At 40.2% G+C, this 14,089-nt stretch overlaps 1 protein-coding gene across 2 annotated transcripts in view; it reads left to right on the top strand.

The window, feature by feature from the left end:
• The first annotated feature begins 971 nt into the window (after positions 1 to 971).
• RPS6KA3 (ribosomal protein S6 kinase A3) overlaps positions 972 to 14,089 on the top strand; it is a 148,975-nt gene continuing 135,857 nt past the window's right edge. For both annotated transcript variants that reach the window (XM_070943971.1, XM_070943970.1), the window contains exons 1-2: positions 972 to 1,298; positions 5,673 to 5,729. In XM_070943971.1, coding sequence (XP_070800072.1) covers positions 1,221 to 1,298; positions 5,673 to 5,729 — 135 coding nt within the window. In that variant the 5' untranslated portion in view covers positions 972 to 1,220. The remainder of the gene's footprint in view (positions 1,299 to 5,672; positions 5,730 to 14,089) is intronic.

Here is a 14,089-nt window from a genome sequence, read left to right as displayed (position 1 = left end):
GGGGACACATTTACCAGCTTTTGCTCCTGGAAAAAAAGTAGGATATAAATACTGTATAATAAATATATATGTTATTATACAGCTGCAATCTTTAATTCTGTTAAACTCTTGTCTTCAGCATTATTCTTTCAGTCAAATTCTGAGATCATTTCCTTGGAAATAAATGATTCCCTTTCCAAAAATGAAATATTTCTCAGAATCACATCCTTAGCTGTAGGTTCTAGTGTTATATTTCTTAGGAAACATACTGAATTCTTCATTAGGAACCAATAACCATGAACAATCTACAGCATCACATATGAACATGTTATTTTATCATCTCCAACAAAATTTAAATAAATGAAAAAGAAAAAAAAAGAGTCATTACAGTTAAGGGAATATCGAATCCTTACAGGCGCTGCAATTCCTGCAAGCAGAGTCGAGGAGCGCCCGTGTTCCAGCCAAGTTAAAAACTGGAACATTTTAAAAATGTCTTGATTTACTTGAAGGTTGTTAAGAAAACGCAAGAAGAGAGGACTAATTACGCTGTGAAAAATCCCCAACAACTTTTTGTACCATCATCCTTTAAAGGAGGTGGCAATTATTCCGGATCAGGTTACCGACGCTGAATGGAAGTGACTACGGAGGAGAAGAATGTGACCTCATGCGCAAATACTGCATTTTGAGATGGATGAGCGATGTCGCGCCTTTAGTAAAGGCAGCAGAGGATAGTAGTCGTACCTGAAGCATATCTCGCTCAGAGTACGTGACAGAACCTTCACGTATGCAGAATCCTTCACCAGCAAAACTACCCTCACCGCCCCTCGCCCCACGTGAAAAGAGCCCACAGCTCTGAGTCGGTTTCTTTACTACCTGAGATATAAATTGATTGGCTGAGTCAGTCCCGCCCTCGGGAATGACGCAGACAACCTCCGTTTGATAGGCAGGTACGCTTGGACGCGGCCATGTTGGGAGCGGAAGTGAAGTGAGTAATAGCCCCAGCCGCGGGAGAGGCGCTAAGGTTAGATTTACCGACCAGCGAAGGCATCCTGTTGAACGTTTGCTCCTACGCCGGCGTGGGTACCCTTGCCTCATCCAGAGGGGTAGGAACCGCATCTCCGGTAGTCTCCTCCCCTTACCGGGGAGGAAAATAACGGAGAAGGGAGGAAAATAACGAATGTCTCGGTATTCCTGAGGGGCGGCAGGAGACAACGGCGGGACCTTGAAGTTAAAGAAGAAAGATGCCGTTGGCACAGTTGGCGGACCCCTGGCAGAAAATGGCTGTTGAGAGTATGGCCGAGAGTGGCAGCAGCGTCGAGGTAAGCGCGTGGGGCATTCCCGGATTTGCGGGGCTCGGTTAGCCAACCGCGTGGAATCCCGCCTGCACGATCAGGAGGAAGGGCGGGAGAACCAGGAGGAAAAGCTCGGTCACCTCAGCAAAGGAGCGTCACTGCCCCGTTGCCGCCTCTTCGTCCGTCTTTCATTGAGAAGGCTGAAGAGAGTCAGGCGCCCTCCATTTCCTCGTTTTATTCCTTTTAGAGGCCCTGGGCGGAAACCGGGAAGTAAAACGCTTCCTGCTTCCCTTGCCTCGGGTTCCCTTAATCCTGTGCCCTCGAAGTAAATTGTGCTGCAAATCTTATTACTCCCAACCAGGATAGTGGAGGATAATGGAAGCCATTCATCTAGCAAAGCTGTTTGACATCAAGATTGTCTCATATCACTATCTCAAATCGATTTTTCAGTCTGGTTTGTGACCATCTTTGTCTATCTTTACATCCTCCATTTTTCACTGATGAAATTAGTTGTTGAATCCCCTTTCTATATCCCTAGAGTACTGTACAACAGACTTTTGGAATAAAACTTTATAATACACATCTTTACTTTTCTTCCCTGCATCAAACTAACATGCTTTTGAAAGTATTTATCCTATTACCCTTTTCCACTAATTTCCTTTGCAAACAAGTAAAAAAGGGAATGTTTTCCAAATAACCTTTTGTGTGTAGGGTTACAAAATTAAATAATGGAATATTGGGGGGGGGACCAAAAAACTTAACACTTTTGTATTACAAAGTATGATTTGGATTGTAGGCCTTTTGTTTCCATTTCCCTTCACACAGAGACATTCTCATGTTTATTTAATAAAATACTTTTTGATTATTTGAAATTTTCCTGTTTTTCACAACAGTGTCTTCCATGATAAAGGAGCCTTTTGAAATGGGTATTGAAATGGGTATTTGTATTGTGTCTCTTTTATAGAGATAGTGTTAAAGCATCTCTTCGTGGTTGTTACAGTTTATGGAGAGAATTATTACACCTACCTTTAACACTACAGAAAGATACCTTTCTCTGTGAATTTTTCAGTGGTTGTTACATATGAATTTCCTAATGCAGAACAACAGAGTATAAACATATGTTCCTTGTTTTGTCCAATTGAAGGTAATAATATTGGGGTGGGGCTGCCAGATTGTCAGCCTTGGTAATACACAGTTGAAGGACTCCTGCTGCTTTTGTTCCCTTTGGTGGTGTCTAGTTACTTCACATTATTCTTCCATCCATTTCCTCTCATTTTGCCCAGATGCTTAACTTCTTCCTAGTCTTAAAAAGAAAAAGAAGTTTGCAGGGCTACATTTTTTAAAAAGGAAATGCTGCATATCCTGCTTCTGCTGTAAGGAAGACACCGGCAGAGTAACTGATGATTTGTTTTACACATTTTTCTCACAGTTCATATGTTTTAAGAAGCAGTTTGCTAGTTATTCAAAATAGTTTATCCAAAATAGTTTGGCTAAATTTAGATTGTCTGGCTTAAATCAAAGAGTAAACCTGAAGAGAGATTACATGCTTATAGGGTTCACTTTCTTATTTTGAGGGATAATGTAATTATTGTGAGCATCTGCCTTATTTAAATGTATATAATCTGTTTCCCACTCATAATCCATTTTATATTGTTTTTTGTTTTACCTTCTGAATGAATTTTTTTTAAAAAAAATTCTATAGATGACAGCACGATTACCATTTTACGTTTGTGTATGTGTGTGTCACTGGAGAGTACAATTCCATGTTTGATCATTTTTTTCACAAAAGTATTAAATGTATCAGTAACTAAATAAATAAAATGAGAAAGAGTGGGTAAAATATAACTCAGAAAATAATAAAATCAGATGAAATATTGTTAGATGTTAAATAGATAATTACATTTTTATGCAACATTTATACATATTTGATTCAGATTTCTCAAATTGAAATTATAGGCATAGTTTATATATATCTTAGTCAAATAAAAGCACTGCTTTTATTCCAGCTGTCTGATTGATTATATGCCATCAAGTCAATATCAACCTTTAGCGACTACATAAATTTTCTCCTGGACAATCTGTTCTCCACCTGGTCCTCCAGAACTTTCAACAGTACACCCTTTGTGGCTATAATTCAGACCATCCATCTTGCTACCAATCACTCTTTTCCCTTCATCTTTCCCAGTGCACAGAAATCCCAAAGAACTACTTTTTAACATTAGACTGGAAAAATGGAAATGCCAACTAATTGCAGGCATATGGTTCAGAAGCCCAAGTATATGATTTAGAAACACTACATATGCTTAGATAAGTTTAAGGTGAACTCAAACCTGTGATCAAAAGTCTGCAAAGTAGGGAGACCCATACTGTATCTTATGTGCCCAAGAATTTGTGTATGGTCATCTTGAAATATTTAAGGAAATACAACATCCTCCCCGCCCCCCCCCCCCCCAAACTCTGAGGCTGGAACCCAAACAGATAAGTTTCATGCAAGAATTAAGTGCCACTGTAGAAGGGAATGCACATTTTTTATTGGTATCTGATTGCCAAAATTACAATAATTTAAAAACAGTTGCTCCTCAATAAAGTATTCATTTTTTCCATACACACACACACACACATATTGTAGCATCTATTATTTCAAGCTTCCCATACTGTTTTATGACTACTTTAAAAATATTTTAAAATAATTGCTGCCTAGTTGATTAATCTTTATAGTTTAGGGAACAGGTTTAATATTTCAACTAAATGAACACTGAGGGGTTCTTGGTGCTCTCTGAGAATCCTCATTTCAACCCTGAGCTACAAATATTCTCCTGTATCAGTGAACAAAGATTGTAAATATATAAACATGTTTTTCCTTATTGTATACTAATATAAATTTTATTTTTAATTTAGATTACATCTTAATCTGCCATTTTCAGTTCATAGAAAATTGAGTTATTCTTAAATAGATATTATTGTCCTTTTTTAGTATTTGTAGATGTTTATATCTTACAGTACTTGAAGTATTGATATTGAAGTATCAATATTTCAAAACATTGGGAGGAAACGACTTGTTTAGCTTCTCTAAAAGTAGATTTGCTATTTTTTTATAATTATGTTTTACAAGACAATTGTAACTATGTTTTATATTTTTTAATTCTAAAAAAAGGAAAATTGGTTTTGGTTAAACCGTGGAAATATTAATATAATTATTTATATGGATAGTCCTTGTTTATTGACTGCTTTGGACAGCGCCTGTTCGGTTACAGCAGTAATGTAAAAGTAACTTTGTGACCAATGCCCATATTTTTGTCTTCAGCATCTCTTTTTCAATCATGTGTTTCCTATTACAGTCAGTTAGTACATGTTGCCCTATGCCTGACCCATTTTTTCACACACACACACCAGAGTGGAGAGATTGCCTAAGCAAGTTGCCTCTTTCTCCACAATGGTAATGCATTCCTAAAAAGTGCTAACCATAAGTTAACAAGTTCACCTCAGTGACCTTAATTAGTTGATTAGAACCCTTTATGTGTCTGTGTTCTTGTCTGATACTAACAAGACACTAATGAACTTAACATTAAAGGTTTTTGTTTCCCTCCTTAAGGGCTTGCTGGTACACTTCCTTTTGAAGTGTACACCCAAAGTGTACACCCCATTGTGTGCCTGCTTACTCTCTTGTAATTCCTTCCTCTGCAATGAATGTAAATAGAAACATCAATTATCTTCTTGCTAATTATCCCAGCACTGGGTAACCATTCTGAAGGTGAGAGGGTGAGGGCAAATGACCATAAGAGTTCCCTTTTACCTGGCTTTCTCGTGAATTAAGTTCTGGAAACCTTTCCCATTGTTGAGGCCAGGGTTGTCAAACTCAAGGCCCGCAGGCTGGATCTGGCCCATGTGGTGCTTAAATCTGGCCCACAGGGCAGCCCTGAAAACAGCGAAGGACTAGCCTACGGTGCTTCTGCCAGCAAAAATGGAGCACAGCCTTTTTGGCTGCGACGGTCTCCTGCAATCCTCTGTCAGCGAACCCAAGCTCTGTTTTCGCTGGCAGAGTGCTTGGGCCACCACAGGCGCCCCCCCCCCGACATGAGTGACGTTGAGCTGGCCATGCCCCCTGGCCACCCCCACCCCCCAAGGTCAAATACAACCTGATGCGGTCCTCAATGAAATTGAGTTTGACACCCCTGGTTTAGGTTCACCCAACCATTTGGGGTCATATCCTTCTGACAAAGCAAAGGAAAGCTGAAGTAAAATTGAAAACACTTGTCATAATGTGATTTTCATTCAGTGACTTCTTTGCTTAACAGCCAAGTCATTAGAACCAATTGCAGTCCCTAAATGAGGACTATCTGCACTTCAGTTGCTCTAATTATGTTCCTCCAATAATCCTTCTTTAAATTATGATTTTTGTAGAATGGTCAACAAATTATGGATGAGCCTATGGGAGAAGAAGAACTAAATCCACAAACAGTAAGTAGAATATGAAGATTCACACCTTATTTGGATCGTTTCAATCCATGACTGAGAGGGACTTCGAAGATTTAAAAATAAAGGTTTTTATATCAACTATTTAGTAACACGTGCAGAATTTTAGTAAACTTCATTAGATTAATTCTTAATAAGACAAATACACTGATACACTAAGCCTGATGGTTAAACTTTCTATAATTGTTCCGCATTTTTATAGCAAGTGTGGCAATAGTAGGGCACTGATTGAAAGGCTTGTCAATATGATAAAGCAGAAAATAATATACTTCTATACAGGATTACTATTAAAAGGTTTAATCTTAATGTATTTTAATATACTGCTTTAACCAGAGAAGTAGTGGTAGATGAAATTGACATGCATATAATCTCTAGTATATCAAACTTCAAAATATTCAAAATAATAATGGGATTAATATAACTAAAATACTATCACTGAGTTTGTATCATGATTTTTGATGTTGTACTTCATGAATATGATCATTTATCACTTGTCGCCTTTATGAGAGCTTATGCAGCAGAGACAAATTCCTTGTGTGTCCAATCACACTTGGCCAATACAGTATTGTATTGTATTGTATTGTATTGTATTGTATTGTATTGTATTGTATTGTATTGTATTGTATTGTATTGTATCCTATTCTATTCTATTCTATTCTATTCTATTCTATTCTAAAAATATTGATATATTGGATGCATCAGGGAATATTTAGTAAGGATTGACTGGTCATCTTGCTCTTGGAGATGCAATTAAGAAATTTCAACATTTGATTCGAGACAATGACGAATCTGCATACAGACGGGAGGTTGAACAATTAGCCTTGTGGTGCAACAGGAACAATCTTGAACTAAACACACTCAAAACTGTAGAAATGGTGGTAGATTTTAGGAGAAACCCTCCTATACTACTGTCTCTTACAATACTAGATAACACAGTATCAACTGTTGGAAAGGACCCTATCTATCATGCTATTCCTGCCAGTCCTTCTAGGTATACCAGATCAGGAAATAAATTTTACAGGAAGGCTAAACTTATTTTATTATGCTTAGGTATGATAACATTATCTTGCAAATCTTACTGAATTGTACTTCTTCCTTTTTATACTTCAATGAATTAGGGAAGCATCTGCCTGAGTAATTTCTGAATGTAATCTTGTGCTGTACTTAAAGAAATACTTTGCCGAGCTAAGAGTTCCTACTTATTTCTTGTCAAAGTCATCTTGCATCATGATAAAAGTTCCAACATTGAGTACTATGTGTGTGACTTTGCAACACAGGTATAAAATATACAAAAATGTCATTGCAATTGCAGGACATACAGTATATTTCCATACTTCCCCCAGTTGCCTTAAATAAGAGCTAAGGTCTCTTTAATAACTATCTTGCAAACCAACATATTGATTGTATTTTACTTATTAATTACTAGACAACACAGTATCAACAGTAGAGACCTTCAAGTTTCTAGGTTCTGTCATATCTCAAGACTTAAAACCTAACATCAAAAACGTCATCAAATAAAACAATATAAATCGTAGAGATACAAGCAACAAAGTTATATTTATAAGTGGGAAGAGATAGGTAATAGGAAGGATGAGAAGAATAATAGTAATAAAGTCTTAGTAAATAGTTTGACAGTGTTGTGGGAATTAGTTGTTTAGCAGAGTGATGGCATTCAGGGGGAAAACTGTCCTTGTGTCTAGTTGTTCTGGTCTGCAGTGCCCTATAGCAGGGTGGGCAAATGATATGATTGCTTATTTAGTAACCTATGACTATCACTAAGTGTTGTATCTTATGATTCTTGATGAATGTATTTTTTTAATGTATATGCACGAAAAACAAATTCCTTGTGTGTACAATCACACTTGGCCAATAAAGAATTCTATTCTATTCTATTCTATTCTATTCTATTCTATTCTATTCTATTCTATTCTATTCTATTCTATTTTCCCCATTCCATTCCATTCTATTCTATTCTATTCTCTCATATAACCTGGAGTTATCTTCTATTAATTATGTTTTGGGCTGAAATCAACAGCATTGATAATATAATTTTGGATCAATTGTTGTGAATTTAACATACAAATATTCTTGGTAGTATTCTTGATGTTTTGAATTATGGGCTTTTGAGGCATTGGAAGTTTTCCAATAAATTATTACAATACTGAAAACAGTGTGTTGTTGATATGTATTATCTGTGAACATTCATATTAATTATTTTTTGACCAAGGAACAAGAAGACCATGGGGATGCTGCAACAGTCATATAAGTGTGAAAAATGGACATAAGTTACTTTTTCAAGTGCTGTTGTAACATTGAATGGTCACTAAATGAATGGTTGTAAGTTGAGAATTACCTGTACTGAGCTTAGTATTTCTGATCTTCCTGGTACTTCTAATAAGACCCGCTGTGTTTCCACTTCTCAGTCACAGAGGAAACGCCAGTCACTAAAGGGTTACAACCTAGCCAGTAGCTCTAGGACCGAGTCCACCAACAAAAGAAGCCCCGCCTCTTCCTGTACCCAGTTTTTCGACTCGGTCCGGTAGAGGACAGTCGTGTCTGTTAGTTCTCTCTCATTAACTCTTCATGGGGGAGTTTATTTGGCCATTGCTGGCTTATTTCTACGTAGTTTGCTCATTTCTGCTCAAATTGCTGGCGTTTTCTTCAAAAGCGGCTAAACTTAATTGGAATCAGCTGGGGAGCGCTAGAAACGCTCCGGCGGCCCTGAGCAGCCCCGCGGCAGCACCCACGTGTAATCTTCCTGGCTCCTGGATTCTACTCTGCTTCTCTCCTGGCGCAGTGAGTTACCTGAACCACCAATTATCCCCTGTTGGGTGCATTTAAGAGTGATTTCTATCCTTTGCATTTATTCTGAGCTGTAAAAGTAAATTTCTGCTCTATCATGGCTGATGCTAGGAGCAATAAATCCCAAAGCAAAGGAAAAAGGGGCCATTCTTCTGATCCTAAAGAAAGTTCCTCAGGGGATTCTGTTCCTCCCAAGGCAGCCAGAGTTTCTACTAGATCCACTCACTCCAAGAGTGCTAATATTGCTGCATCATCAAGAGAAGAGACCAGGAGGCATAAGGCCATGGAAAAGGCCTTTCAAAAAGCTGCTTCAGAGGCCTCTAGAGTTTCTTCTCCTTCTGTGGGGCCTTCTAAATCTCCTGCCCTCCCCACTTCCAATGTGGCTGTTCCTTCTTCCCAAATTCAAATTGAACATGATTTTTCTCCTGATCAGTCTACTCTGGGTGAGAATGTAGCTGCTGATGCTTCTTCAGTTTTTCCTGCTGCTAGGCCTCTATCTCCAATTGTTTCTATTCAGGCCCCCCCCAAGGCAAGAATTTCCTGAGGCTCAAACACGGTATCTGATGTGCACCTAACTATTACAGGTAATCTTTGTGTCATTGGCAAATTTGTTAAGCATTTCCCTACCAAGTCATTAATAAAAATGTTGAAGAGCACTTGAACAAAATTATGTAACATATCACTGATAGCTCTCATTTTGATGAGATACTTTTTGAGTTTAGTTCTCAAACCAATTGTGGGTCCATATAATAGTCAAACAATTCAGATAAGACTTAACTACACTGCTAAACAAAATATAATGGAGTATTTGATCAAATACATTGCTGAAGTAAATTAGGTTATTCATAAATTTTCCAAATGTGAGTTTATATTTAATATAAATCTGCTACTACTGAAAAGCAAATAAAATCTTATTACAAATATAAGGGACATATATAGATACCGGTAGTTCTCAACTTACAACAGCTTGTTTAGTAACCGTTCAGAGTTACAAAGGCATTGAAAAAAGTGACTTATGACTATTATGCACACTTACGACCATTGCAGCATCCCTGTGGTCACATGACCAAAATTCGCCCGCTTAGCAAATGACTCATATTTATGACACTTGCAGTGTCTTGGGTCATGTAATCAGCTTTGCAAACTTGTGACAACCAAAGTCAATGGGAAAGCCAGATTTACTTAACAACCATGTTACCAACTTAGCAACTGCAATGATTCACTAAACAATTTTGGCAAGAAAAGTCCTAAAATGGGGCAAAACTCACTTAACAAATATCTCACTTAGCAACATATATTTTGGGCTCAGTTGTAATCATAGTCACAAAGTCACAAAGTTGGTCAGGATAACAAATACTCTACAAATCAGAAGCAATTGAAATTATACTGTTAGGTTGAAGTAGAGTGGGAAAAATAGAATTAAATGTAATAGATAAAAAAGCAGCCTTCTTCGCTGAGGGAAATAAAGATGGAGGATGGACCAAATGTCTGTGAAAAAGATCTTGGTCTTCTAGTACTTGAATATGAATTTCATTGTGATATAGTTGCTAAAAACTAACAATTTGAAATTGCATCTATTCCAAATTGTGTGGTGTAATAATACTGTTATGTCTAAGTGTCATTTGAGTGGGATATGAACAAGTCATCAGTTTTTAGTGGTTCCTTTTAACTGCTCGCTTAAATCGGTAGATAGTTTCAGGTCACCCTTCCCCTGTGCTCTGGTGACTACGGGAGCAGCCAACTGCTTAGAGGGAATAACCGGGTGGATTACTTCCAGCCATGTGCTATTATATTGGAGCAATCTCGAGAGAGCATCTGCCATAAAATTCTTTCCCCCAGGAAGGTAGCACAGAGAGAAATTAAACCGATTAAATGTTGTGCCCAACGGACTTGTTTGGGCGACAACTTCCGGGATGTTTTTAGGGCCTCTAGGGTCTTACGTTCTGTCCACACCTCAAAAGAGTGTTTTGCCCCTTCGAGGAAATGCCTCCAGGTTAATAGGGCCCATCGGACAGCAAAAGCTTCCTTCTCCCAGATTGCCCATCTCCTTTTGGTTTCAGTTAATTTACAGGAGGTAGGCACAGGGTTGTAAAGTTCCAGTTGCATTGGCTTGAAGTAGCACCGCCCCCAGAGCTACATCACTGGCGTCAGCCTGGACTACGAAAGGGGCCTCCATGTCAGGATGATTAAGGACAGGCTCGGCTGCAAACAATCCTTTCAGTTTCTCAAAAGATGCCTGGCACTCCATGGTCCACTCGATGGGGCAGCTAGGGTTTGGCTTAGTCTCTCCCTTTTAGGAGATTGCTAATGGGTAATGCAATTTTTGTAAACGAGGGAATGAATTGCCGATAAAAGTTGGCAAAGCCTAAGAAGCTGCTTGCGGGTGTATGGAGGCACCCACTCCAAGTCTGCCTGGACTTTCTCCAGATCCATTTCAATACCCTCATGCAATATGCGGTAACCCAGTTAGTCAATCTTATGCAAGTGACCAAGAAGGTGAAATATCTGGGAATTTGGTTATCAGCCAAATGTTCATCAATTAAAGAAGACAATTACAGCAAAATAATACAACATAAAAAAGGATTTAGAAAACTGGAAAAAAATTACAATTGTCACTTATCGGAAGGGTAGCTTCCATTAAGATGAATACCTTACCAAGAATATTGTTTCTATTGCAAGTAGTACCAATAAATTTAGGGGAAAACTTTTTGGAAGACTTAAATAAATTAACAATGAAATACATTTGGCTGGGAAAAAAACCACAGATTAAATTAAAATTATTACAGGAGAGCAGAGAGAAAGGAGGCTTTGGGCTTCCAGATTGGGAGATGTAGTATTAGTCAATAGCACTTACTTGGATTAAGGGTTGGATAGAGTTAAAAAACAAAAGGATCTTAACATTGGAAGGACACTACTTACAAATAGGCTGGCGTGCATTCATATGGGATGGGGAAAACAAATCTCACAGTTATTTTCAGAGACATTTAATCAGGAACGCTTTATTACAGGTATGGCAAAAAATTAAAAAGAATCATTATAATAAAATACCAAATTGGTTATCAGTGATGGAAGCGTTAATTTATCCAAATGTATTAGATATAGACAAAATAATAAGATATAAAGACTTGCTAAACGACCAGGGGTAACTAAAAACAAAACAAGCTCTCCGGATCCATTTCAATACCCTCATGCGATATGCGGTAACCCAGATAGTCAATTTTACTCTGGTGAAACTCGCACTTAAGACAATTTAGCATACAGCTCAGCAGCTCTGAGTTTTTTCAGGACTGGCCGCACTATTTTTCCATGTTCTTCCCTGGTCACAGTGTAAATAAGGATGTCATCTAGTAGACTAGGACCCCTTTGAAAAGATGTTCATGTAGCACCTCATTAATTAATTGCATGAACACCGCCGGTGCCCCCTGTAACCCGAACGGAAGCACCCTAAACTGGAAACAACCCAAAGGTCAATTGAAGGCAGTTTTCCATTTGTCCCCTTCCATAATTTGAACTCTGTAGTAAGCCTCTCTCAAGACCAGCTTACTGAAAATCTTCCACTTGGCCAGATGAGTTAACATGTCCTTCATAAGGGGTAGTGGGCAGTGCTGTGGAGTCGGAGTCGGAGTCGAGGAGTCAGAGTCGGAGGAAATTTTGGGTACCTGGAGTCGGAGTCGGAAGTACAAAAAACTGAGGAGTCGGAGTCGGAACATTTATCTCCCGACTCCATAGCCCTGACAGTACTGTGGAGTCGGAGTCGAGGAGTCGGAGTTGGAGGAAATTTTGGGTACCTGGAGTCAGAGTCGGAGTCGGAAGTACAAAAAACTGAGGAGCCGGAGTCGGAGTCGAAACATTTATCTCCCGACTCCACAGCCCTGGTAGTGGGTAAACATTTTCTAGGCAAATGGCGTTAAGGTTTTTGTAGTTGACACACAGGTGAAGAGAGCCATCTTTTTTCTTCCGGAACAGCACCAGGGCAGCTACTTGTGGCCTAGCTGGTTGGATGAAGCCCTGTTTCAGGTTTTTATCAATAAAGTTTCACAGTTCCTCCAGCTCACGAGGGGTCATGGAGTAGATCTTTGGTTTAGGGAGTTTCACTCCTGGGAGTATTTCTATACTGCAGTCCGTGGGGTGCACGGACTGCACCCCACAGTGCAGTGGGGTGGGTGCACATCTGACACCCTCTTGCTGAATGCCTCCCTGAGGTCCCAATATTTCTTAGGAATTTTCTCCTCCCCAGCAATGTGTTCGCTCACAGCTGCTGCCAGCTCCGTCACGGCTTTGGCCATGCAGAAGGGTTTCCCCCCTTCTTTCCCCTGCAGGGTGGAACAGATATGCAACAACCCTTTCTCCAATTCACATGAGGGTTCCATTTCCGGAGCCAGGGTAGTCTGAGCAAGAGGGGTCGTTCCATTCCAGAGGCTACAATAAAACTCAAAGTCTCTCGGTGGTCTCCCATCCACATCTTAACTGGTTCGGTCACAAAGTGGGCTTCCCCCCCCCCCCAAGCTACTGACCCATCCAACTGGCAAAATGCTATGGGCACTTTCATTGTCTTCAGTCTCAGTCCCATTTTTTCCACCACCTCTGGGTTGATTACACACCTTGTATACCCTGGGTCGAAAAGGGGTAGCATCTTCCCCTGGGTGCCAGATTATGGCACCTTTAATTCCACCGGGATGGTCATGGGGCCCACGTGCTGACTTACCAGGGGGTCGGTGTCAGTTTCGCTGTCCCCTGGGTTGGTCGGAGCTCCCAGGTGGAACTCAATGACTTCCATACTTTTCAGGGCTGTTTTGCAGTTCTTTGCTGGGGCTTCTCGGCTCTCTTTCCTCCAGAGGTTGGCTTGAAACCAGGTTTGGAGAAACAATCAGCAGCTCAGTGCCCCTCCTTCCTACATCTGAAGCATGCAGTGGACCTGGGCTTGGATGTGGGGCCCCCTTTGGCCACTCTAGGGGTCTCTTTCGGGGTGGAGGGGGAAGGCTTGTTCCAGCTGCGGGCCCCCCGTACCGATCTCTGGCCTGGTCAATTTCCACATCAGCCGCCAACACATACCAGCACTGAAGGTCTCGGGGGGGGGGCTTTGGGAACAACAGCCTGCCAGACAGCCTCTCCATGCCGGCATCTGACAGCTGTCACCCCAGGGGGATCTCCTCCGGAGCCTCCATTCGCCCTACGCCCAGCGACCATTTGGCTCTGACCAGCTTTTCTTCAATCTGCAGTTCAGACATCCCCTCTGACTCTTCCCAGCCACTTCAGGACTGGGGGGGAGTCGACCCAGCAGCTCCCATGTCCTCCTGGTCTCTGCCTTGGTTAGACATTCTTTGCTCAGCCCCCACGGTAAAGTTTTCTACGGGATGGCTGATAAAGCAGACCTTGCTTAATGTCAAGTGTGCCTCTTTTCAAAACTCAAGAAAGGAAAACCCCAATGCCATTTTTGTAGAGAAAAGTACTTTTACTGACTATGAACTGATAGCAACGAAAGAAAAGCAAGATCTGAGGCTAAAGGCGCGAAAATTACATATTGAAAGTATTCCCAAATCCCT

This window comes from Pituophis catenifer, unplaced genomic scaffold (assembly GCF_029215685.1).
Source record: "Pituophis catenifer annectens isolate HBS135680 unplaced genomic scaffold, rPitCat1.0.hap2 SCAF_4, whole genome shotgun sequence".
Taxonomy (NCBI): Eukaryota; Metazoa; Chordata; class Lepidosauria; order Squamata; family Colubridae; genus Pituophis; species Pituophis catenifer.
The sequence above is the reverse complement of the archived record's forward strand: the minus strand, read 5'-3'. Positions and strand labels throughout refer to the sequence as shown.